The sequence below is a fragment of the Bos indicus x Bos taurus genome, chromosome 28 (assembly GCF_003369695.1).
Source record: "Bos indicus x Bos taurus breed Angus x Brahman F1 hybrid chromosome 28, Bos_hybrid_MaternalHap_v2.0, whole genome shotgun sequence".
Lineage (NCBI taxonomy): Eukaryota > Metazoa > Chordata > Mammalia > Artiodactyla > Bovidae > Bos > Bos indicus x Bos taurus.
In genome coordinates this window covers 37,793,499-37,816,572 of record NC_040103.1, presented here as the reverse complement: position 1 = coordinate 37,816,572, position 23,074 = coordinate 37,793,499, and the positions used below count along the sequence as shown (strand labels likewise).

General features: G+C 42.2%; 1 protein-coding gene across 6 annotated transcripts in view; it reads right to left on the bottom strand.

The window, feature by feature from the left end:
- The window catches only part of NRG3 (neuregulin 3), a 1,272,378-nt gene that overhangs the window by 325,717 nt on the left and 923,587 nt on the right, over positions 1-23,074 (bottom strand). For all 6 annotated transcript variants that reach the window (XM_027530406.1, XM_027530409.1, XM_027530408.1 and 3 more), the window contains exon 3: positions 20,995-21,068. In XM_027530406.1, coding sequence (XP_027386207.1) covers positions 20,995-21,068 — 74 coding nt within the window. The remainder of the gene's footprint in view (positions 1-20,994; positions 21,069-23,074) is intronic.

The following is a 23,074-nucleotide window of genomic DNA, read 5'->3' as shown; positions in this document are numbered from 1 at the left end:
GAATAATGAAAATAAAAATAAAGAAAAAGGACCTAATTAAACTTAAAAGCTTTTGCACAGCAAAGGAAACCATAAACCAAAAAGACAACCCATGGAATGGGAGAAAATATTTGTAAACAATATGAACAGTAAGGGATTAATCTCCAGAATATATAAACAGTTCAATATATATGTGTGTGTGTGTGTGTGTGTGTGTGTGTATGTATATACATATAAACAGTATGGAACTGGCACAAGAACAGAAATGTATACCAATGGAACAGACAGAAAACATGGTGATAAATCCATGCATCAATGGGCACCTTCTCTTTGACAAAGGAGGCAAAAAGATTCAACGCGGTAAAGACAGCCTCAACATGTGGTGCTGTGAAAACTAGTCAATACATGTAAAAGAATGACATTAGAACACTTTCTAACTCCGTACAGAAAATAAACTCGAAATGGACTAAAGACCTAAATGTAAGACCAGAAACTATAAAACTCTTAGAGGAAAACATAGGCAGAACACTGACATAAATCACAAGATCCTCTATGACCCACCTCCTAGAGTAAGGGAAATAAAAACAAAATAAACAAATGGGACCTAATTAAAAGCTTTTGCACAATGAAGGAAACTATAAGCAAGGTAAAAGACAACCTGTAGAATGGGGGAAAATAACGGCAAACAAAACAACTGGCCAAGAATTAATCTCCAAAATATACAAGCAGATCATGCAGTTCAATACCAGAAAAACGAACAAATCAAAAAGCGGGCAGACGATCTAAACAGATAGTTCTCCAAAGAAGACAAACAGATGGCTAATAAACACATGAAAAGATGTTCAACACTGCTCATTATTATAGAAATGCAAATAAGAACTACAATGAGGTATCATCTCACACTGATCAGAATGGCCATCATCAAAAAGTCTACAAACAGTAAATCTTGGAGAGGGTGTAGAGAAAATGGAACCTTCCTACACTGTTGGTGGGAATGCAAATCGATAACTACTATGCAGAAGAGTATGGATAGTCCTTTAAAAACTAGGAATAAAACTACCATTCAACCCAGCAATCCCACTTTTGGGTATATACCCTGAGGAAATCACAACTGAAAAAGACACATGGACCTCAATGTTCATTGCAACGCTATTTACAATAGTTAGGACATGGAAGCAATTTAGATGTCCATTGACAGATGAATAAATAAGAAAGTTGTGGTACGTATATCCAATGGAATGTTACTCCGCTACAAAAAGGAATGGATTTGAATCAGTTTCAATGAGGTGGAGGAACCTAGAGCCTATTATACAGACTGAAGTAAGTCATAAAAACAAAGACAAATATAGATACTAATGCATACATATAGAATATAGAAAGATAGTTCTAACGATCCTACACGCAGGGCAGCAAAGGGACACAGACATAAAGAACAGACTTTTGGATACAGTGGGGAAAAGAAGGGATAATTTTAGAGAATAGCACTGAAACATATACATTAACTTATGTAAAATAGCTAGTGAGAGTTTGATGTATGATGCAAGGAACTCCAGGCGGCTGGATGGTACTCAAGAGGGAGGGGGCACATGCATACCTATGGCCGATTCATGTTGATGTATGGTAAAAACCATCACAATATTGTTAAGTAATTATCTTCCAATTAAAAAAAACAATCAAAAATGGTCAGAAATCCAAATATACATTTCTCCAAAGATGATATCCAGATGGCCAAAAAACACATGAAAAGATGTTCAATGTCACTAATTACTAGAGAAAGGCAATCAAAACTACAATAAGATATATCACTTCATGCTGGTCAGAATAGCCATCATTAAAAAATCTACAATATCAAAATCATTAAAAAATCTACATTTATCAACAATAAATGTTGGAGAGGGTGTGGAGAAAAAACAAACCCTCCCACACTGTTGGTGAGAATATAAATTGGTACAACCAATATGGAGAACAGTATGGAAGTTCTTTAAAAAGCTAAATACAGAACTGCCATATGATCCAGCAAGCCCACTCCTGGGCATATATTTGGAGAAAATATAATTCAAAAATTCACATGCATCCCAATATTCACTGCAGCAATATTTACAATAGCCAAAACATGGAAGCAAAATAATTGTCTATTGACAGAGGAATGGATACAGAAGATGTGGTGCACATATACAATGGAATATTTCTCAGCTATAAAAAAGGACAAAATGATGCCATTTGCAGCAACATGGATGCACCTAGAGTGTGTCACATTGAGTAAAGTAAGTCACACAGAGAAAGTCAAATTCCATATGATATCACTTAAATATGGGATCTAATAAAATGATACAAATGAACTTTTTACAAAACAGAGATTCACAGATCTCGGAATCAAACTTACGGCTACCAAAGGGGAAATGGGGGAGAAGTGATAAATTAGAAGATTTCAAGTAACATATTTATGCTACTCTATATAAAAAATACAATAACGACCCACTGTATAGCATAGGGAACGTTATCAATATTCTGTCCGCATGTGCCATAGCCCACCAGGCTCCGGTGTCCATGGGATTCTTCAGGCAAGAATATGGGAGTAGGTTGCCATTTCCTCCTCTAGGGGACCTTCCCAGCCCAGGGATCAAACCCACATCTCCTGTGGCTTCTGCATTGGCAGGCAGATTCTTTACCACTGAGCCACCTGGGAAGCCCAATTAATATTATGTAATAATCTATATTGGAGAACACAATGGCACCCCACTCCAGTACTCTTGCCTGGAGAGTCCCATGGACAGAGGAGCCTGGTGGGCTGCAGTCCATAGAGTCCCGAACAGTAGGACATGACTGAGCGACTTCACTTTCATGCGTTGGAGAAGGCAATGGCAACCCACTCCAGTGTTCTTGCCTGGAGAATCCCAGGGATGGGGGAGCCTGTTGGGCTGCCGTCTATGGGGTCCCACAGAGTCTGACACGACTGAAGCGACTTAGCAGCAGCAGCAGCAGCAATAACCTATATGGGGAAATAAACTGGAAAAGAAGATATATATATATATATATATATATATATATATATATATATATATATATATATATATAATATAGACAAATATATGCCCAGGAGTGAATTTTATATATATATATATATATATATAATGATTGTCTGAAAAATGCTTAGAACAGTGTCTGGCATGTAGACACACCAAAAAGTGTTTATTACTATCATCCTTTCACATAATTATTGTTAGTAAGTATGTATTGTAGAAAATTAGGAAAACATAAAAATGTTGATAAGAAAAATTAGGAAAACAGAAATATCTTATTACATTTTGCAATGTGTAATCATATCACATTTTGCAATGCATGGACTTCAAATTATTTTTTAAATAACATATATTAAGTGTAAATATACATATTTTCCAAATTTGAGTGACTATGCATTCCACATAAAAATTACAGAACAGTTGGAATGCTATGATCTAAAATGAATACTGGTAGTTATTTCTGAGTGTTGTGATTATTATAAATGTTTTATTTCTTGTAAATATATTTATCTTCCTAGTGTTATAGAACTAGTGTGAATTTTCATGTTTACTTGGTAAAAGTATTTAGTACAATTTAAATGGGTAGACTTGAAGATATTAGTGATTGAATATCTAAAAACAAAATAGATTTGATAGAGTTGATGGACTTTGTAAGATTCAAAGAGGCATGGTCAAAATCTGATTAATTCTGTTACACTTCTTTCAAGGCCAGAAAAAATAATATGTAAATTTTACACATTAATATATTCTACTAGCAATGTTTTTGCGACTACTTGTAGGACAGAGTAATGTAAGAACTTAAGTATTCTGAGTAGATTTCAGTCAGGAAGACATCCTCTCTCATTAGTAAGAATTAACGGACCAAGAGCAAGTGGTTATTAGTTTATGCTTTGTACCTTCAAGAATCGTCTCTTTCTCCATATAACTTATTAATGGAAATTTCCTACCCAAGGCCATGCAGAGCACCTCTATAGAGAATCCTTCCCCCTTCTGTATGATTGATACTTGTCTTGTTGGGCAGTGTTCAGCCTGTGCAACGGTATATAGCCACAGAACTACATATGAAAAACTCACTACATTGTTCTTGCCTAGGTAAGCCTTTCCTGAACAACCCATATCTTTCCTTCCACTTTAGGTGAATTTTTATTGTCCCCCATTTTGACAAAAGTTCCTTCAGCTGTCTTGTATTTTAATGTGTTTCCTTATTTGCATTTGTTTGTACAATTTTTTCTTGCCTCTGTGCAACTGAAGATATTTAAGGTCAGATAATGTTTCATGCAGCAACACCATGTAGTTATAAATGCAATGATAACAGTTAAGATAAAAAATAATGACAATACTAGACAACATTTATTAAGCTTTCACCATGTGTCAAGCACAAACTACTCTGAATGGATTATTTTATTTAATGCAACAAAAGCTGTCTGCATGACAGACAATTACTATTTTATTTTATAAAGAAGAAAACTAGAACTCATCAAGGTTAAGCAAGTTGCCCCATGTCAAACTATTAGTAAGAGTTTGAGTGAATGAGTGAATTAAAAAAAAAAAAATTAATGCATTATACACAGCACATTCTTTGGAGCCTGTAATTCAATTTACATAAATGCAGCTTTCTAGACTATAAGTTTATTGATAGTAGGATTCTTAATTATTACTATTTGAACCCACAGCATGGTGCACTCTCTATATGCTTAATTACTTGGGGGATAAGTGAGTGAATGAATACAGTATGGATTATTTCAGCTATGCATTCAACCCCACTTTTTAATGGCTTGCAGGACAACCTGCTCTGTACTGAGGGTTGTTTTCTTCTTTGAACCAGGGTACCTGAAAGATTCTTCTACAGATGAAGAAACTGTGACTCAACACACTGTGATTTACTCAAGGCCGCATTACTAAGAGCAAATGGTCACAGGATTAGAATCAAGATCTTTTACACTTCTAATTCAGAGAAATTTTCCTTATGCCCTTCCATCTAGTAGCTGTCACATTGCACACTTTTCCATATACTACATGAAATCCTGAAAGGCAAGAGGATGGGCTATGGGTGTCTTTGGGAAACTCCTTACCAATACTTTTTCTGAGTAGAGCTGACTGCAGGTTTTTGGGGAGTGTTTAGATTAACAGGCCTGAGGACCCAGGCTGAGGCCACCAGTCCCGTTAGCTGTTGAGTTTTTCAGAGTGACATCCTGGCTTCGTTTCCTAAATGCATGCAACTTGAGGTATTATTATTGTTTAAAATTAATTGACAAAAGAACACACTTCTGATCATCTGCATTGCCTGGGGGAGAATAATAGAGCAGAGATTTCTACTCCCTATTCCTTTGGATTGCACTAAATGGAGCATGCATTCAAAAAATGGCGAGAGAAGAAAGAAGAAAGAAAAGAGAGAAGGAAAGAGAGGGAGGAGGAAAAGCAGAGGGGGGTGTTGGAGGGACTGATTTCCAGGGCATAGAGTTATTCCAAGATATCATAAGCAGCAAATTAAACGATCCTTCAGCAAGAATTTTGACAAGGAAATTTCATTAGGGATTTAAATCTCTATGGAAGCTCAAGTTGCTGCATTAAGATATGAAAATTGTGCAAATATTGCTCCTTAGAATAATGTTTGCTGCAGGTCATTGAGTTTCAGGCAATGAAAGTTAGAGTGATAAATGTCATATTGAAAATAACTGGAGGAAGGAAGGGCCTAGGGACAAAAGGAAAGAGTCCCACAGTTGGAAGCTCAGGCCCTAAAGCCATTTGGATTATAAATTAGATCCCAGCATCAACTAGCTGTGTGACCTTGGAGGAAGTTTATTTAACATCTCTGAGGCCTAATTCGTTCATCTACAAACTGTGATCAAATGCCAGTCACTCTGCTGGACTGTGATTATGAGAGTTTGATGCAATAATCTAGGTAAAGCCCTTTGGCGCCATGCCTGACGCATGTAAACTCTAAACATGTGTCAGCATGATGATGATGAAGAGCAAAGGATGTGGGCTAATATTCATCTGGAAACGACCTCTTGTCAGTCATGGTGATAGATGCCTATAGACAGTTTTATTGGCATTACTCAGATAAAAAGACTGAGATTCAGGGGTTTAATAAATCTGCCAAGGTCCAAAGGAATGGTGAGCCCATCAGAATCATGCCCACTCTTACACATCTCCACGTTTTTCTCCCTCACTAGCCTTGGGGGCCTCAGAGCTAAACCCAGTTTGTACACCTTAGTATGAACATAATCTGACCAATTAGCGGTCCTTTGTGGGTCTCAGATCAAACATGTTTAGGGAAAGAATAAGTGATTGTATAAGTCAATGGATGAATGTGTGGATGAATAGGAGATAAATGCTTTGCCTATTTAAACTGCGCCTCAGGGACTCATCTATAGGTTTCTCAAAGGTTTTTAGTTTAGCTTTTTTTTTCTTTTTAATTTCAAGGTGTATGTTGAGTACCCTCAAGATGGCTGTTCTCCATGCTTCCCCTGCTCAACGAGTGTCTGTCTCACCTATACTCTACTCTCATGACTGATGTTCTTACACACTTGCCCAGGCCTCAGCTAATGACTGTTCTAGCTTTAGATCAGAATGTCTCCACTCTGATATCTTATCCAAAGAGCAGGGAGGAACACATGTCGCTCTGCTGGCTTAGCTGGTAACCAATGAGCCAACGTTAGGTCAGTTCCACTTGTAACTGGTAATACTCTCTCCCATTCCCCTCAGTTCAGTTTAGGTGCTCAATCATGTCCACCTCTTTAAGACCCCATGGACTGCAGCACGCCAGGGTTCCCTGTCCGTCACCAGCTCCCAGAGCTTGCTCAAACTCATGTCCATTGAGTCGGTGATGCCATCCAACCATCTTATCCCTCTGTTGTCCCCTTCTCTCTCCACCTTCAATCTTTCCCAGCATCAGGGTCTTTTCCAATGAGTCAGTTCTTCACATCAGGTGGCCAAAGTATTGGAGTTTCAGCTTCAGTCCTTCCATTGAATACTCAGGAATGATTTCCTTTAGGATTGACTGGTTTGATCTTCTTGCAGTCCAAGGGACTATCACGAGTCTTCTCCAACACCACAACTCAAAAGCATCAATTCTTTGGCACTCCACTTTCTTCATGGTCCAATTCTCACATTCATACATGACTACCAGAAAAACTATAGCCTTCACTAGATGGACGTATGTTGGCAAAGTAATGTCTCTGCTTTTTAATATGCTGTCTGGGTTGGTCCTAGCTTTTTCTTGCAAGGAGCAAGTGTCTTTAATTTCATGGCTGCAGTCACCATCTGCAGTGATTTTGGAGCCCCTAAATATAAAGTCTGTCACTGTTTCCCCATCTATTTGCCATGAAGTGATGGGACTAGATCCCATCATCTTTACTTTTTGAATATTGAGTTTTAAACCCACTTTTTCACTCTCCTCATTCACTTTCATCAAGAAGCTCTTTAGTTCCTCTTCACTTTCTTCCATAAGGGTGGTGTCATCTCCATATCTGAGGTTATTGATATTTCTCTCTGCAATTTTGATTCCAGCTTATGCTTCATCCATCCTGGCATTGTGGATGATGTACTCTGCATATAAGTTAAATAAGCAAGGTGACAGTATACATCCTTGACATGCTCCTTTCCCAATTTGGAACCAGTCCATTGTTCCATGTCTGGTTCTAACTGTTGCTTCTTGACCTGTATAGAGATTTCTCAGGAGGCAGGTAAAATGGACTGGTATTTCTATATCTTTAAGAATTTTCCAGTTTGTTGTGATCCACACAGGCAAAGGCTTTAGTGTAGTTAATGAAGCAGAAGTAATGTTTTCTATGGAACTCTCTTGCTTTTTCTATGATCCAACAGATGTTGGCAATTTGATCTCTGGTTCCTCTGCCTCTTCTAAATCCAGCTCAAACATCTGGAAGTTCTCGGTTCATGTACTGTTGAAGCCTGGCTTGGAGAATTTTCAGCATTACTTTGCTAGCATGTGAGATGAGGGCAATTGTGCAGTAGTTTGAACATTCTTTATTATTGCCTTTCTTTGTGGTTGGAATGAAAACTGACCTTTTCCAGTTCTGTGGCCACTGCTAAGTTTTCCATATTTGCTGGCATATTGAGTGCAGCACTTTCACAGCATCATCTTTCAGGATTTGAAATAGCTCAGCTGGAATTCCATCACCTCTGCTAGCTTTGTTTGTAGTGATGCCTCCTAATGCCCAGTTGACTTCAAACTCCAGGATGTCTGGCTCTAGGTGAGTGATCAAATCATCATGGTTATCTGGGTCATGAAGATTTTTTTTTTAATAGTTCTTCTGTGTATTCTTGCCACCTCCTCTTAATATCTTCTGCTTCTGTTAGGTCCATACCATTTCCTTCCTTTATTGTGCTCATCTTTGCATGAAATGTTCCCTTGGTATCTCTAACTTTCTTGAAGAGATGTCTAGTCTTTCCCATTCTGTTGTTTTCCTCTATTTCTTTGCATTTGTCACTTGGGAAGGCTTTCTTATCTCTCCTTGCTATTCTTTGGGACTCTACATTCAGATGGATTTATCTTTCCTTTTCTCCTTTTTTTTCTCCTTCTCTCACTTTTTTTCATCTCTCAGCTATTTGTAAGGCCTCGTCAGACAACCATTTTGCCTTTTTGCATTTCTTCTCTCAACAAGTCCTGTTCACCATCTGATAGGTAGGGTGGAGGCCTCAGTCTTGGGCCCTGCTTTAGATATTAAACCATTGATATATTTTTTTATTATTATTTTTTTTACAGACTCTAAGGTTGTCTTTTCTTTTGTCTTGAATTTGGGCAAGCATAAGCCTTGCAGGCCTCTTTTAATGCAACCCAACACAGGGCATTCTATCATTTTGATTCACACAATGATGTGTCATTTTACAGAAAACAAAATAAAAAGGAAAAAAAATCACATACTTCTATAACCCCAAGACTTAAAATTCCCTTTTATGATTATACTATGTTTTTTCCCCCTATCTTTGGACAAAGGGACGTCCTTATTGCAATCTTGAATGAAAATATTTTTCTATCTTGCTGTTTCACTTAATAGGACTATTTCATACAGCTCTTATTTTAATGATAATTTATTAGAACATGATCAATATGCCATATGATGTTCTAATTAAACATAATTTTTAAAATGTGTATTTTCTCACCATTTTAAATATTGTTGCCTTAAATATTTTTATGTATATAGCATCAACTGCAAATTGGCACTTGCCAAGAGCATTGCCAATGACTGAACAACAAGAGCATTTGACAACTGCCTCTGCTGAGATTGAACCCTGCACTGCTATAGCTGTTGACCTTCAACACCCCCTGAAGGAGTTCAGGGTGAAGGGAAGCACTCTGTGCTCCAGGGAATTTGGTGGGACAGGTCTTCAGGTAGTTGGATGCTTTTAGGAATAGATTTTATGATCTCAGTCCTTGCATCTCCTCATATCTAGAAAGGCACCAAATCCCTTCATGGTGATATCAGATCCTCCTGGCTAGCAGAAAATCTTTTATTAAAATGGTTAAAATGAGTGCCTAATGGTATTGAACTCCCCCTTCACCAAAACCTTATATATTGACCTTTCTCCCAGTGCCTCTTTGGAGCAGTCTCTCAGAGCTGGTGCTGCCTCCCAGGCTGCAGTCCTCATTTTGCCCCCAATAAAACTTAACTCACAGCTCTCAAATTGTGCATCTTTTTTCAGTCGACAGCAGGACCAAGGTTTTCAGGGTTAGTGACTGATCACAGGATCATTTTTTCTTTTAGGAGCACACAGTCCTTATGCAGAGGAAAGTTAAAATTTTACATAACCTCCTGCTCCTTTTGCCTCTGTAACTCAGCTTGTTCCTTGCAAAGTCTGAATCACATAGATCACATAGCCTCAGAAAGGGGGGATTCACAATATTAGGAACTGGAGCTTATCGCACTCACCCTTGTCCTGCTCTTTGCAATTGCCCAGCCCCTGCAAACCCGCTTAATCATTTATGTCCATGTATAAAAAACTCTGTAACCCCTTTTTTTGGTGCTCAGAGCTTGGAGTATTAACTCCTCTGGGCCCACCAGTGTAATAAACCTGAGTTCTCCAGCTCTCCAAGTGTGGTGTTTGGTTTCTTAAGTACTGGTTTCTGCAACATTTCTGGAGGCCCCAGCGAGATTCCAACAATGCCAGCCCCTTGAGAAACTGGACTGATGGCTCAGCCGGGTTGGAGTGGAGAAGCCCTGAGATGAACGAGGAGGAGCACTGCTTGACGGTATTACAGGCTCTCTTTTGGACTGGTGTTCTGACTCTCTGGACAGCTGCTCCAACTGGACTCATTGGAGGGACAGACCAACTCACCAGGAATGGCCACAGGATCAGGTAAGGCCCTGGGGCCAGTCCCCAGTGAGGTCCTACCCCAGTGGGTAGAAGAGGAGACTGATCACCTCCTTGGAGCTCCCAGGAAGGGAGCATCAGGTAGACAGACCTGGGGACTTGGGAAAAGGGAAGCATTGTGATAACCTCTGAGTGACTGTGTATGCATAATTGTTGATTGAAGGAAGTGAAAGTGAGCTCCACAGTCCTAAGACTATAGAGCCTGAGAAGGTCCAAAACCTGCGGGTCCATGACAACCTCATAAGACTGAAAGGGTGCCAGTCTCTGGGGGATTTGACCCCACCCTGCGAGGCTGGTCCAGGTCAGTGGTTTATACTGACCTGCCAGTGCTAAGAGGCAGCTTGGGGCTGGTGCACTGGGATGACCCAGAGGGATGGTTAGTGGAGGGAGGTCAGAGGGGGTTCAGGATGGGGAACACATGTACACCCGTGGTGGATGCATGTTGATGTATGGCAAAACCAATACAATATTGTAAAGTAAAAACAAATAATAATAATAATAATAATAAAAATAAATCTGAAAAAAAAAAAAAATCTTCCTCAGGATAGTGACTAGGCAGACAAAAAAAAAAGAATGTGAACGAATGTGTGGCCTGATTCACCTGTACTTCAGGCTCGACTGTGTGTCTTCATGGCCTTCATGGCTATGGAGTCCCAGTGGGCCCTATCTTATGGTTCTGTGGTGGCCTCATATGGCTCAAGGCAGTGTCTGCTTCTGGGGGGACCCAATCCCTCCCTGTGAGACAGATCCAGATCAGGGGTTTATACTGATCTGCCAATGCTAAGAGGCACCTACATTTCCCCTGGGGATGTGGGCAAGGGGGCACCTGAATGGTCTCCTCTTTTGAGGGGCACCCACCCTTGTTTGTCTTTGTGTCACCAACTCAGGGCAGGAAACACAGGGAGGGAGAAATGAATGGTTACTGGTTATTCTTCTGTCGACTGACTCCTTGAGCTGACATCTAAGAGATTAAGTTTTCCTCAAAACACTGCCAGGTAGATTACATTTGTCAACATGGGTGGAAGTTCCTCTAAGCCAACAGTTTTAGATTCCATGATAAAGAACTTTAAGAAGGGCTTCGCAGGGGATTACAGAGTCAAGATGATCCCCAGGAAGCTTCATAACTTATGTGAGCTCCATTGGCCATCCTTTGAGGTTGGATGGCTGCCAGAGGGCACTCTCGACCTGCCCACCATCCAAGCAGTATACCAGGTAGTCCCTGGGACTCCAGGACATCCAGATCAGTTTCCACACATAGACTCCTTGCTTCTAATAACACAGACCGTGCCCCTATGGGCAAGATTTAGCACAATGGACGGGGACAGAGTAGGGTATTTGTGGCCCAACCACTCAGAAAAAAGAAAGAAGAAGGGAAAAAAATCTATATTCCAGGGATATCCAGTGGAAGACCCACTGCTTCCCCTACCAAACATTCCCCTGACTCCACAAGCCTCAGCACAGCCAGCACCAGACCCATTGCCAGACAGTCCACCTGCCTCCATGTCCACCTTATAAGCAAGCCAGTAGGGAAGCAGCTCTGCTTGGCTGAACAATCTAGCCAGCTGGCCATGGCCCATCAGATGCCACTGTGAGAAACTCAAGGTTCTCAACAAGTGAACGAGGATGGCTCAGTCCAGCCTGGCTGCTCCATCCTCCATTACCAGCCCTTCGGCACTACTGATCTCCTCCACTGGAAACACCATAACCCAGCATACTGGCTATGACTGATCTCCTAGAGTCCATTTTCCACACCCATCAGCCTGCATGGGAAGACTGTTGCCAGCTCCTTACGTCTCTCTTCACTACTGAAGAAAGGAGACGTATCTCAACAGAAGCCCAAAAATGGCTCCGAGGACAAGTCCCCACAGAGGTGTTAGATATAGAAAGATGGGCACAAGAAGCAATGCCAGAGACGAGACCTAATTGGGATTTCAATATCAGAGAAGGACAAGAAACCCTGGGTCACTACCGTGATGCCCTTCTACATGGACTTTGAGCAGGAGCCAAAAAGCCCACCAATATGTCCAAAATTACAATGATAATCCAAAAAAGCAGATGAGACTCCCACCAATTTCTATGACAGATTGCGTGAAGTGTTCCAGACATAGACCCCATTCGACCCTGAGACACACGAGAATCAACGAACGATCAATGCTGCCTTTGCGGCTCAATCCTGTGCAGACAATCCAACGAAAGCTCCAAAAACTGGAAGGCTTCACTGGGTTGAATGCTACACAGCTCTTGGAGGTAGCAGATAAAGTCTTTGTGAACCGAGACCATGAAGCCCAACGGGAAGCAGATAAAAAAATGAAACAGAAAGCAGCCTTGCTAGCAGCAGCACTGAGGAGCTCTGATCAAGTGAAACAGACTGTCCCCTCGTGGAAAGGGGAAACGAAGAAGAGACTCCCACTATGCCATGACCAGTGCACCTATTGCAAAGAGACCAGACACTGGAGTAATGAATGTCCCCATCACAGAGGGACATCTAAAGGGTTGAAGAAGTTCAGTCAACCCAACAAAGAAAGGTACCAACCTGAGCCGGCCATCCAAAACATTATTGGCCTGGCCAGAGCAGAATCAGACTAGGGAAGACTGGGCTCCCTGATTCTGGGCCCCCGGGAAAAAAAATCAATGACTTTTATGGCTACCGGAGCTGAACACTCCGTGGTAACCACACCTGTGGCTCCCCTCACAGGCTGAACAGCAACTATTGTTGGGGCCACATGGTTCATGGCACCCTGCTCGTTTTGCAAGGCCCGTTCGTGTCAGCTGGGGGCCATCTGGTGATTCATGAATTTCTTTACTTACTGGGATCCCCCATTCCCCTGCTGGGTAGAGACTTACTGACAAAGCTGGGGGCACAAATCACCTTTGCCCCTGGAAAGTCTGCGAGCCTCACCCTGGGGAGACAATCGGCTCTGATGATGGCCATGACCATATCCAGGGAAGACGAATGGTGTCTCTATTCCTCAGGAAGGGAACAAATAAATCCCCCAAGACTGTTAAAAGAATTCCCTGATGTCTGGGAAGAGAAGTGGCCCCCCGGTTTGGCCAAAAACTCTGTCCCCATTGTAGTGGACCTGAGGCCAGGAGCCACTCCTGTTAGACAGAAACAATATCCAGTATCACAAGAGGCATGCCTGGGAATTTGGGACCACATCCAGCACCCACAAAATGCTGAGATCCTAATTGAATGTCCATCTCCCTGGAACACTCCAATCTTACTAGTCAAAAGGTCTGGAGGGAATGACTACCGCCCCAACCAGGACCTCCGCACCATCAACTGCAGTGATCACCATCCATCCAGTGGTCCCAAATTCCTACACTCTCTTGAGTCTCTTACCCACTCAGGCAAGCTGGTTCACCTGCCTCGATCTCATGGACTCATCCTTCTGCCTCCAGCTGTCACCAGCCAGCCCTTGTTTGCCTTTGAATGGGAAGACCCACACACTGGGAGAAAGACACAGCTGACTTGGACCCAACTGCCACAAGGCTTCAAAAACTCACCTATCTTGTTTGGTGAAGCCCTGGCTGCAAACCTTGCTGCCTTTCCCAGCGAAACTTTCAACTGCACCCTGCTCCTGTATGTGGACAACCTGTTACTAGCCAGTTCCACCCAAGGGGACTGCTGGAGAGGCACCAAAGCCCTGTTGGCTCTACTCTCCACCACAGGATACAAGGTGTCATGGAAAAAGGCTCAGATCTGCAGACAGGAGGTCAAGTACCTCGGGTTTGTCATCACAAAAAGGCACTGGGTGCTCAGACATGAGAGGAAGCGAGCTATCTGTTCAATACCTTGGCGGGACACCAAGAAAGAAGTCTGTGAGTTCCTCAGGGCTGCCAAATTCTGCCGGATCTGGATACCAGGTTTCTCTGAAATCGCCAAGCCTTTGTTTAAAGCCACAGCAGGGTCTGGTAAGGGCCCCCTGGAGTGGGGACCTGAACAGGAAAAGGCCTTCAAGGAGATAGAGACTCTTGACCAGTGCACCAGCATTAGGGCTTCCAGATGTGGCATGGGACTTTAACCTCTTTGTACATGAGAAAAATGTACACTGAGGGTTCTCACACAAACAGTTGGGTCATAGCAGCGCCTGGTCGTATAACTGTCCAAATGACTGGATCCAGTGGCCACGGGATGGCTGCTATGCTTCCGGGCATTAGCTGCCACTGTGGTTTTGGTCAGAGAAGCAAATAAGTTTACTCTTATAACAAAAGATAATATATAAATATATATATATATATGTATATATATACATGTACGTGCATATATGTATATATATACATATTATACATTATATATACATACTATATATATATGTATATATAAATGTAAAGGTTCCCCATGCTGTTACTGCCCTGATGAATAGCCAGGGGCATAAGTGGCTGACCAACTCCAGGATGATTCACTATCAAGGACTGCTTTGAGAAAACCCATGGGTCCAACTTGAGGACTGTGCAGACACTGAACCCTGCCCAGCTTTTTACCTATGGAAGCGGGAACCCCTGATCATAACTCTGAGGAGGTCATAGATGAAATTTATTCGTGCAGGCTGGACCTGACAGACATTCCCCTCTAGAACCCAGAACTGGAACTGTTCACTGATGGAAGTAGCTTCATCCAAGATGGGCCCTGCAAAGCAGGTTATGCCATAACAACTGATGAGACAGTGAAGGCTGAGGCCTTGCCACAGGGTGGTCAGCACAATGGGCTGAGCTATGGGCACTCGCCCAGGTGCTAAGGCACACTGAAGGGACATGAGTCAACATCTACACTGATTCAAGGTATGCCTTTGCTACTTTACATGTTCATGGAGCCATTTATATATTAAAAAAAGGGACTACTGAGAGCAGGGGGAAGAGAGATTAAAAACAAACAAACAAAAATCCTTCAGCTGTTAGAAGCAGTCTGGAAGCCTTCCCAAGTGCGAGTCATACATTGTAAAGGCCATCAGTGAGGAACCGATCCAGTCAGCAAAGGAAATCAGTTGGCTGACCAGAGAGCCAAGGAGGCAGCGACCCAACCGAGCCCCACAGTGGGCCCCAAGTCAATCTTCAACGTCCTCTTGGCACCAAAATTGGCTCCATCTCGAAGATATACCAAGGAAGAAGATCAATGGGCTCTAAATGAGGGAGGAATTAAAAAAAAAAAAAAAAAGAGGGCTGGTGGAAGCTCCTAAACCAAAGACTCTTTGTCCCCTGCAATATAGCAGACTAGCTGGTAAAACATCATGAGACAGCTCATTTAGGAAAAACTGAGCTGGAAAGCTTACCGAGTGGCTACTATTTTGTTCCTAAGCTCCCAACCCTGTGTGCCCAGATCAGTGCTAGATGTGTGACTTGTGTGCAAAACAACGCCAGCCAAGGACCAAGACCCAACCCAGGGGTGCAGACAGTTGGGACACTGCCATCTGAAGGTCTAGAAGTGGACTTTACTGAAGTCAAGCCCTGTAGAGGCTATAAGTATTTACTTGTGATAGTCTGCACGTACTCAGGATGGGCTGAAGCCTACCCCACGTGCACTGAATGGGCATGAACAGTGGCCAAGGCCCTACTAAGAGACATAATCCCGAGATATGGGCTGCCTCTCTCCATAGGGTCTGACAATGGGCCAGCTTTTGTGTCTGAGATAATCCAAATTTATCCAGGACACTGGGAATCAAATGGAAGCTTTAAACCCCTTACAGGCCACAGAGCTCAGGGAAAGTTGAACACATGAATCAGACCCTCAAGACTACATTAGCTAAACTCTGACAGGACACCCAGTTATCTTGACTTGACATGTTACCCCCTAGCCTTACTCCAAGTCTGATATATCCTGAGATCCTCAAGCTAAACTCCCTTTGAGATCTTATATGGGAGAACACCCCCAGTGATAGGAAAACTCAAGGGAGACCCCCAACAACTAGCTGACCTGGAGATGTCCCAACACCTCCAGGCCCTGGGAAGAGTCTTTCACTATATCACCCAAGACCTTAGAAAGGACACCCATTCCTTTGGGCAACTGGGTCCATCCCTATCAGCCAGGAGATGAGGTATGGGTAAAAGACTGGAAAAAGGAACCACTTCAGCCAGTTTGGACAGGCCTCACATGGTCGTCCTGGCAACCCCTACTGCTATTAAAGTTACAGGTGTCATCCCTCAGATCCACCACACCAGAGTCAAGAAGGCAGTGGCTTCCTGTGGTGAGGACACCTGGAAAACTGTTCGGGACCCCGAAAATCCCCTTAAGGTCTGGTTCCCAAAACAACAGCTCTCAGCCACGAAGGATGCTGAGCCCTGCTCTAGTCACTCCAGAAGCTGACTAGTCAAAGGACAGCAGAAGCTTGAGGATTCTTCAGCCTTGCTCCCGCCACACTCCAGCAGCTTGCTGGTCAACGCATGGTGGAAGCTTGAGGATCTGGCTATTATAGATGGATTTTCATTGTCAACCCTGGCCTCTATCACTGATTGGTATTATTGCTGTGCTCTTCACTACAGGATTAGATTCAAAAGCACTCCAGGACTGGGATTTGGGTCAGAAGCTGTGGTTAGCTGTCTGTTATCTCACAGGAGTTGGAAGCCTCATTCTTATTAAATGTCTCTTATGATTGATTCTCCCTACTTAACTAAATTGCTCACAGTATAGTTGACCCCTCTTCACAACAGGCTCAGTTGCTATAGCCGTGGCAACCCAAAGATAGGGAGAAAACTTTTTGTTAGTGTTCAGTTATCTGTTATGTGCAGGCTGCTGTGCAGCCTTCTGGTGTCCCTTGCTATAACAGATGGTGCTGTTCCTTATCCATCATGCACCTGTCAACATTACAGTCAACCCTTGGAAAATCACTTACTTAACCATCAGCTAGAACAATGTATAGATAGCCAATCCTGTAGGCCAATCACCTACTGCCTTCATAATCAGGAGATGCATGTCCAGAGGTCTGGGTGCCAAAACTGTTTTCCAGTTATACTCTTCACTGCCACTATCTTCCCTCCACCAGAGGATCCAAACCCCAGGTGGTATCCCAACACCATGGCATTGCCAACATGCCCCTGTGCCTCCGTCTACCCCCAAATGCCACACAGATGTTACAACCCAGACAAGTGTCTGTCTGCCAAATAAATGGAAAAACCTATTGGACAGGAACAATAATTCAGACAAACAAAATCATGGATCATCTTTGCCCTAAAAACTCAGGCTCTGCCTGTTGGCTGTATGACCCAGGTTACAGAGTTAACTCCCCCTTAGACCCTCATCTGTACCTGGTTCTCAATGCAACTCTTTCTTTGCCTTCTTAATGACACCAGCCCCCAGCTGGCCAGGGATTGCTGGCTTTGCTTTACCCTTAGGGGCTCCATGGTACTTAGCTACACCAGTACCAATGAATGATGCAACAGCCATGGGAACTCCTATAGACCCACCCTTGCAAGAGCCAGTCTCAAGGGCAATTGAGTTAACTCAGAAGGCTCCAGAATGCTTTACAAATGATGTGGGGACTGAACCTGTTGGCAATTTAGCCAGGGACCAATGTAATCAAACTTCAAAAGGCGAGTAGCCCACTCATCCTCCCAGAAACACAATAAGGTGTTGCCCCCATCAAGGCCTCTTTGTGGGACAGTTGTTTACTTATGTCTACCAGCCAATTGGATGGGTATCTGCCCGTTAGCTTTCCTCACTCCCCAGATGAATACCATCCCTAACCACCAGACTCTCACTGTGCCTCTGGCAGCACATACACAGTCAAAAATAGCCATCCGATTTATACCCCTACTAGTTGGTCTGGGAATTAAGGCTGGGATAGGTATGGGAATAGAAGGAATTGTTTCATCAACCACCTTCTACCATATACCATCCAAGGACTTCACAGACTACATTGAGAGAGTAGCCAAATCATTAGTGGCCTCACAGGACCAACTAGATTCCCTGGCTGAGGTGCGTTTACAGAATAGGAGAGGGCTAGAAGACAATGGTGACCCACTCTAGTACTCTTGCCTGGAAAATCCCATGGGCAGAGGAGCTTGGTGGGCTGCAGTCCATGGGGTCACTAAGAGTCGGACACTGTGCGACTTCAATTTCACTCTTCACTTTCATGCATTGGAGAAGCACATGGCAACCCACTCCAGTGTTCTTGCCTGGAGAATCCCAGGGACAGAGGAGCCTGGTGGGCTGCCGTCTATGGGGTTGCACAGAGTCAGACACAACTGAAGCGACTTAGCAGCAGCAGCAGCAGACCTACTGACAGCTGAAAAGGGAGGACTCTGCCTCTTCTTGAATGAAGAATGCTGCTTTTATGTAAACCAATCAAGAATACTTAGGGACATGGCCCAACAGCTAAGGGAACAAATCATAAAAAGGAGAGAGGGACGAGCAAATTCCTGGGATAACTGGAACAATCTCTGGAGCTGGGCATTGTGGCTTTTCCCTTTAACCAGTCCTCTCTCCATATTCTTTGTGGGGCTCCTTTTTAGCCCTTGTATGCTCAATGCTATTACCCAGTTCATAACCTCTCAAATTGAATCCATAAAGTTACAAATGATAATAACTCAATATTGCTCCCTGAATGATGGGGAGCACTAAATATCCTCCCAAAACATGAGATGATGCTTTCTACAATGAATGATAGAAGCATCAAGAGGGGGAATGAAGAGGAAAAGCTAAAATTTAACATAACCTCCTGCTCCTTCTGCCTCTGTAACGCAGCTTGCTCCTTGCGTAGCCTCAGAAAGTGGGGACTCACAATACTAGGAATTGGGGCTTATCTCACTCACCCTTGTCCTGATCTTTGCAATCGCCCAACCCCTGCAAACCTGCTTAATCATGCCTGTCTATGTATAAAAACTCTGTAACCCCTTTGTTCAGGGCTCAGAGCTTTGAGAGTTAACTCCTCTGGGCCCACCGGCATAAAAAAAAACCGCTGAATTCTCCAAGTCCGAATGCGGTGCTTGGTTTCTCGAGTACTGGTTTCTTCAACACGTACAGTGGTCTCATTCTCAACATTTGCAGTGATGGACTATTATGTTTAATAGAATGGCAAAGGTTTTATTAGATTGTATAAAGAAAGGTTATTTTACCTATTTTGTTCTGCATGCAAGCCCTGCTCCAGTACCCTGTACTGAACAGGTATTCTACAGCTATACAGGAAAAGAAAAAGGAAGGAAGGGAAGGAAGGAGGAAGGCAGGGAGCATAGGTAAGAAAGAAATAATAAAGAGAAGAAAGGAAAAAGGGCAATAAAAGGGAAGGAAAGAGAAGGGAAGAATAAGGAAGAAGGAAAGAGGAAAAAAAAAAGGAAAACTAAGTACATCAAAGTGAATATAAAGAAAATGAAATCAGCAAACCCATTCTTCTTTTTATGCTTCCTAATGCAGCAAATACACGTCTCTAGCCACAATCATACCTTTTAGACATCAGCTGAGCAAGTGGCTAAAACTACAAGACAGAAAAGATACCACACACTCCAGTAACTGTCCCCTACCTGGGAAACTCCTAGAGACCAGAGCCTCACATTTCAGAGACCAGAGATCAACCATGGCCAGCTTAGTTACTGGCTTTTAGGCAACCTCCACTTTTCTTTAGGAGAGCTAAATTTGCTAAGAAAAGAATAGTTAATGCTGTATGGTGGCAGCTTGCCTTGTCAAGATAAAACACAAGCAAATTGAATTACACAGAAATTTTATTTTAAAAAATATTCTGTTTACTCAGGGAAACATACTTAAAAATTCAGGGTAGGGGGGACAATAAAAATCTGCACTTTGTAAAAATGTTGCTTAAAATGTTCATTATGCAGCAACCTGCACATTCAGACAGGGTGACCACTGGCTGCCATCAATGCATGGTATTTCGCTAAAGCTTATGTTATGCATGTTTGGTATTCAGGAAACCAAAACATTGCTTTTACAATCTGAAAATGCCTGTCATTATCTTCACTGAACTAGACTGCTGATTCAATAAAAGTCCCTTGCTTAGTGGTGATTCAACTGTAGCAGTCACTGAAAGATCAGATTATTTACAGATAAAGGAAAAATTTCACATTTGACCAGAACTGAGCATATTCGTATAGAACATTATTTTTTACTCCACACAGAGACAGAAATAAGTGGTAATATTTCTTAGCAGCAAATTGTCTTCTTTCATGAATGGAAAAAAATAATTTGTTGTTGGTACGGTAATCGCTGATATGCGAATAGGGTTGCTAAAAATAGGGTTTTCACAGTTAGTCTGAAAACTTCTTATTTTATATGTATATTTCCCTCCATCAGGAAGGTTAAAGTTAATAGGGTTTAATGTTTTCACAAATTACCAACCAGAAGGTAAGAAGCAGTATGACATTAACAATTCTCATAACACTCTTTTGGATAAATAATGAGGTCTTTTATGTCTCTATATCCTTGTTTTCATAATGGGGTGGCAGTAAGGGAGCCTAAAAGCTAAGGGAGCAGGATTTGTTGCAGTTCCCATAGGAGGGTAGCAGTGGAGATGAATCTGGAAACCAGGCTCCATCCCCGGAAGTCCTACACCTCCACAGAGATAGTTCTGAACAAACCTTGAACGTGAATGCCTGTCCCCCACTCCCACCCTCGGCAGCATTCAGAGACACAAAACTGAGATCCAGTGGTCAATGAGTTAGCAACTGTGACTCCGAGTTTTATACTGTGTTAGAGACAGAAGAAAAATGCATGACCTACTTGGATCCGATAAGATGGAATCAGTTTTCGGCAGAAATTGATCACAACGGACTCCTTGGTAGCCTTCTTTGCACCTGAGAAAAGGGATAAATGACAAACATACGCATGTGGTTGTGAAAGGTTCGAGATTTCAACGAGCAAAACAGCCACCATTTACACCACCGTGAGAACAGTACATTCATGCTTTTGTGATGCTTGGCTCAGCCTGTTTCTAACATTGACAGATGGATTCTAGAGTCTTATGTCTGTGGGGAAAAGAAAACAGCAGCGGCGCCTTTCTTTTGTAGTTTTATAGGTAATATCTAGCGAACAAACAACACAACTGAAGATGCCCCTCATGGTGTATGAATAACTGTTATCCTCATATTACAATTCTGCAGTTTTCTTTATGCAACATACTGGTCTTTAAAAGACTGCAAATGCTCTTTCAGAAAGCATCATATTACAAGTGTTATTTTTCTAATAAAAAATCATTTTCTAACATAATTGATGAAACATTATCAGGAGATTTAGCCTACTGTTCATTTTCCTCATGTTTTACTAGTTTGTTCATTTGCTAATTTTACTTTTATTTTTTGCTTACCAATTTTTCCAGTCAGTGCCGCCTAACTGCTAGGCCAGAAATAACAGCATTTATTTCAGATATGGCCAAATCGGAAAAGTATCTATCTCTACATGAAAGGTCTCTGCATTTTCTCTAAAATCACATTTTTGTCTCCTCATTTTTCTCTTTTATATTTAGCAAACAAGTGCCTGCTTCCTGCAAGGCATTGTCCAGGGAAACTTTCCTAAGGCGGGTGCAATTTGGAAGTGGGATATTCACCTGAAAGCCCTTGCAGTGAGGCATGTCTAGGCAGCCCTGCCTGTCCACAATCTTTGCTCAATCAAGGCTGGTTGGCCGTCTCAGGACAGTACTGGCTCATCAGCTGACAGTTCAAGGAACAAATACAGCTGAGGCCCCACTCGCCTGCCTCTGAACAATTTGTGTAAGCAAGGAGGTGGCATTTAGTGTATATGCTTGAAGCTTAATCTGTCATGCCCAAGTTAAGCAGATAGGCATCCATTGTTGCTCCTGGGATGAATCTGTCCTACTTACTGAGGAGGAAATTGTGCTTCTGGCATACAAATCAGATTTAAAAAACAATCCTCTGGTTGTTAGAAATCTATGAAATCGACAAAAGAATTCAAAGAGACCGTTCTGTCAGACAGGAGCCATGGATTCTTTCTTTAGAATACGCTTTGTTTTCTGACTGTAATAAACTATTAGATGAGGTCTATGGCAGTTGGAGCTATCCCAGTGAAAGGCACCCAGGTAATTTTTCCACCTTCCACTGTGAGCTAAAGTGGAATAAAGGTAATGAGGCAGGCTTTCCTTAGCACCTTTTCAAACCTGGCACACTGGAGTGTGTTTGGTAATTTTCCCTATAGACTGAGAACAAAGACTTCTGATACATGGACACTTCAAATACCCAACAGGCTATGGAGAGAGTTTGTTTAAGCAGACACATATTTTCATAAACTTTAAGAAATTCATTTACTGCACTTGAAATAAAGCAGGCATATTACTGATTCGCTAATTGTACAAAGTCAGAAAATACTTAAGATGGAAGCACATTTGTGATGAAAAAATAAATTTCTGTTATCTGAAGCTGCCCTAACACCATCATCTTTATTCTGAGTTACTTGATTCACAGTGTTTTAGTTCTCATTTTCCTTAATGATGAGTTAGGTGCTAGGTGCGTGCATGCATTCACTTCTGAGGACTTATTTTCCAACATATGTGGGAGATTTTAAGCACACTTCACTCTTTGTATCTTCATTTAATGTGACAATGGTATGCTTGGGAGACTGCTGCTTTTAAGGGGAAGTGCTTTTGTTTTGTTTTGCTTTTTAAGGGGTTTTCATCACTTAAAATGCATTACTCCATTTGTGTGTAGAAAAGAAAATAAGGAAAGATGTTTGAAACTGTTCTAGTCTTCAACTGATTTGCCGTGGCTTTGAGCCCACTCTGAAGTGTTCAGGCCTCATGGGTTACCAGGAAACTTGCAAAGTGCCTGCCTTCACCCTGCCTTCCTATCAG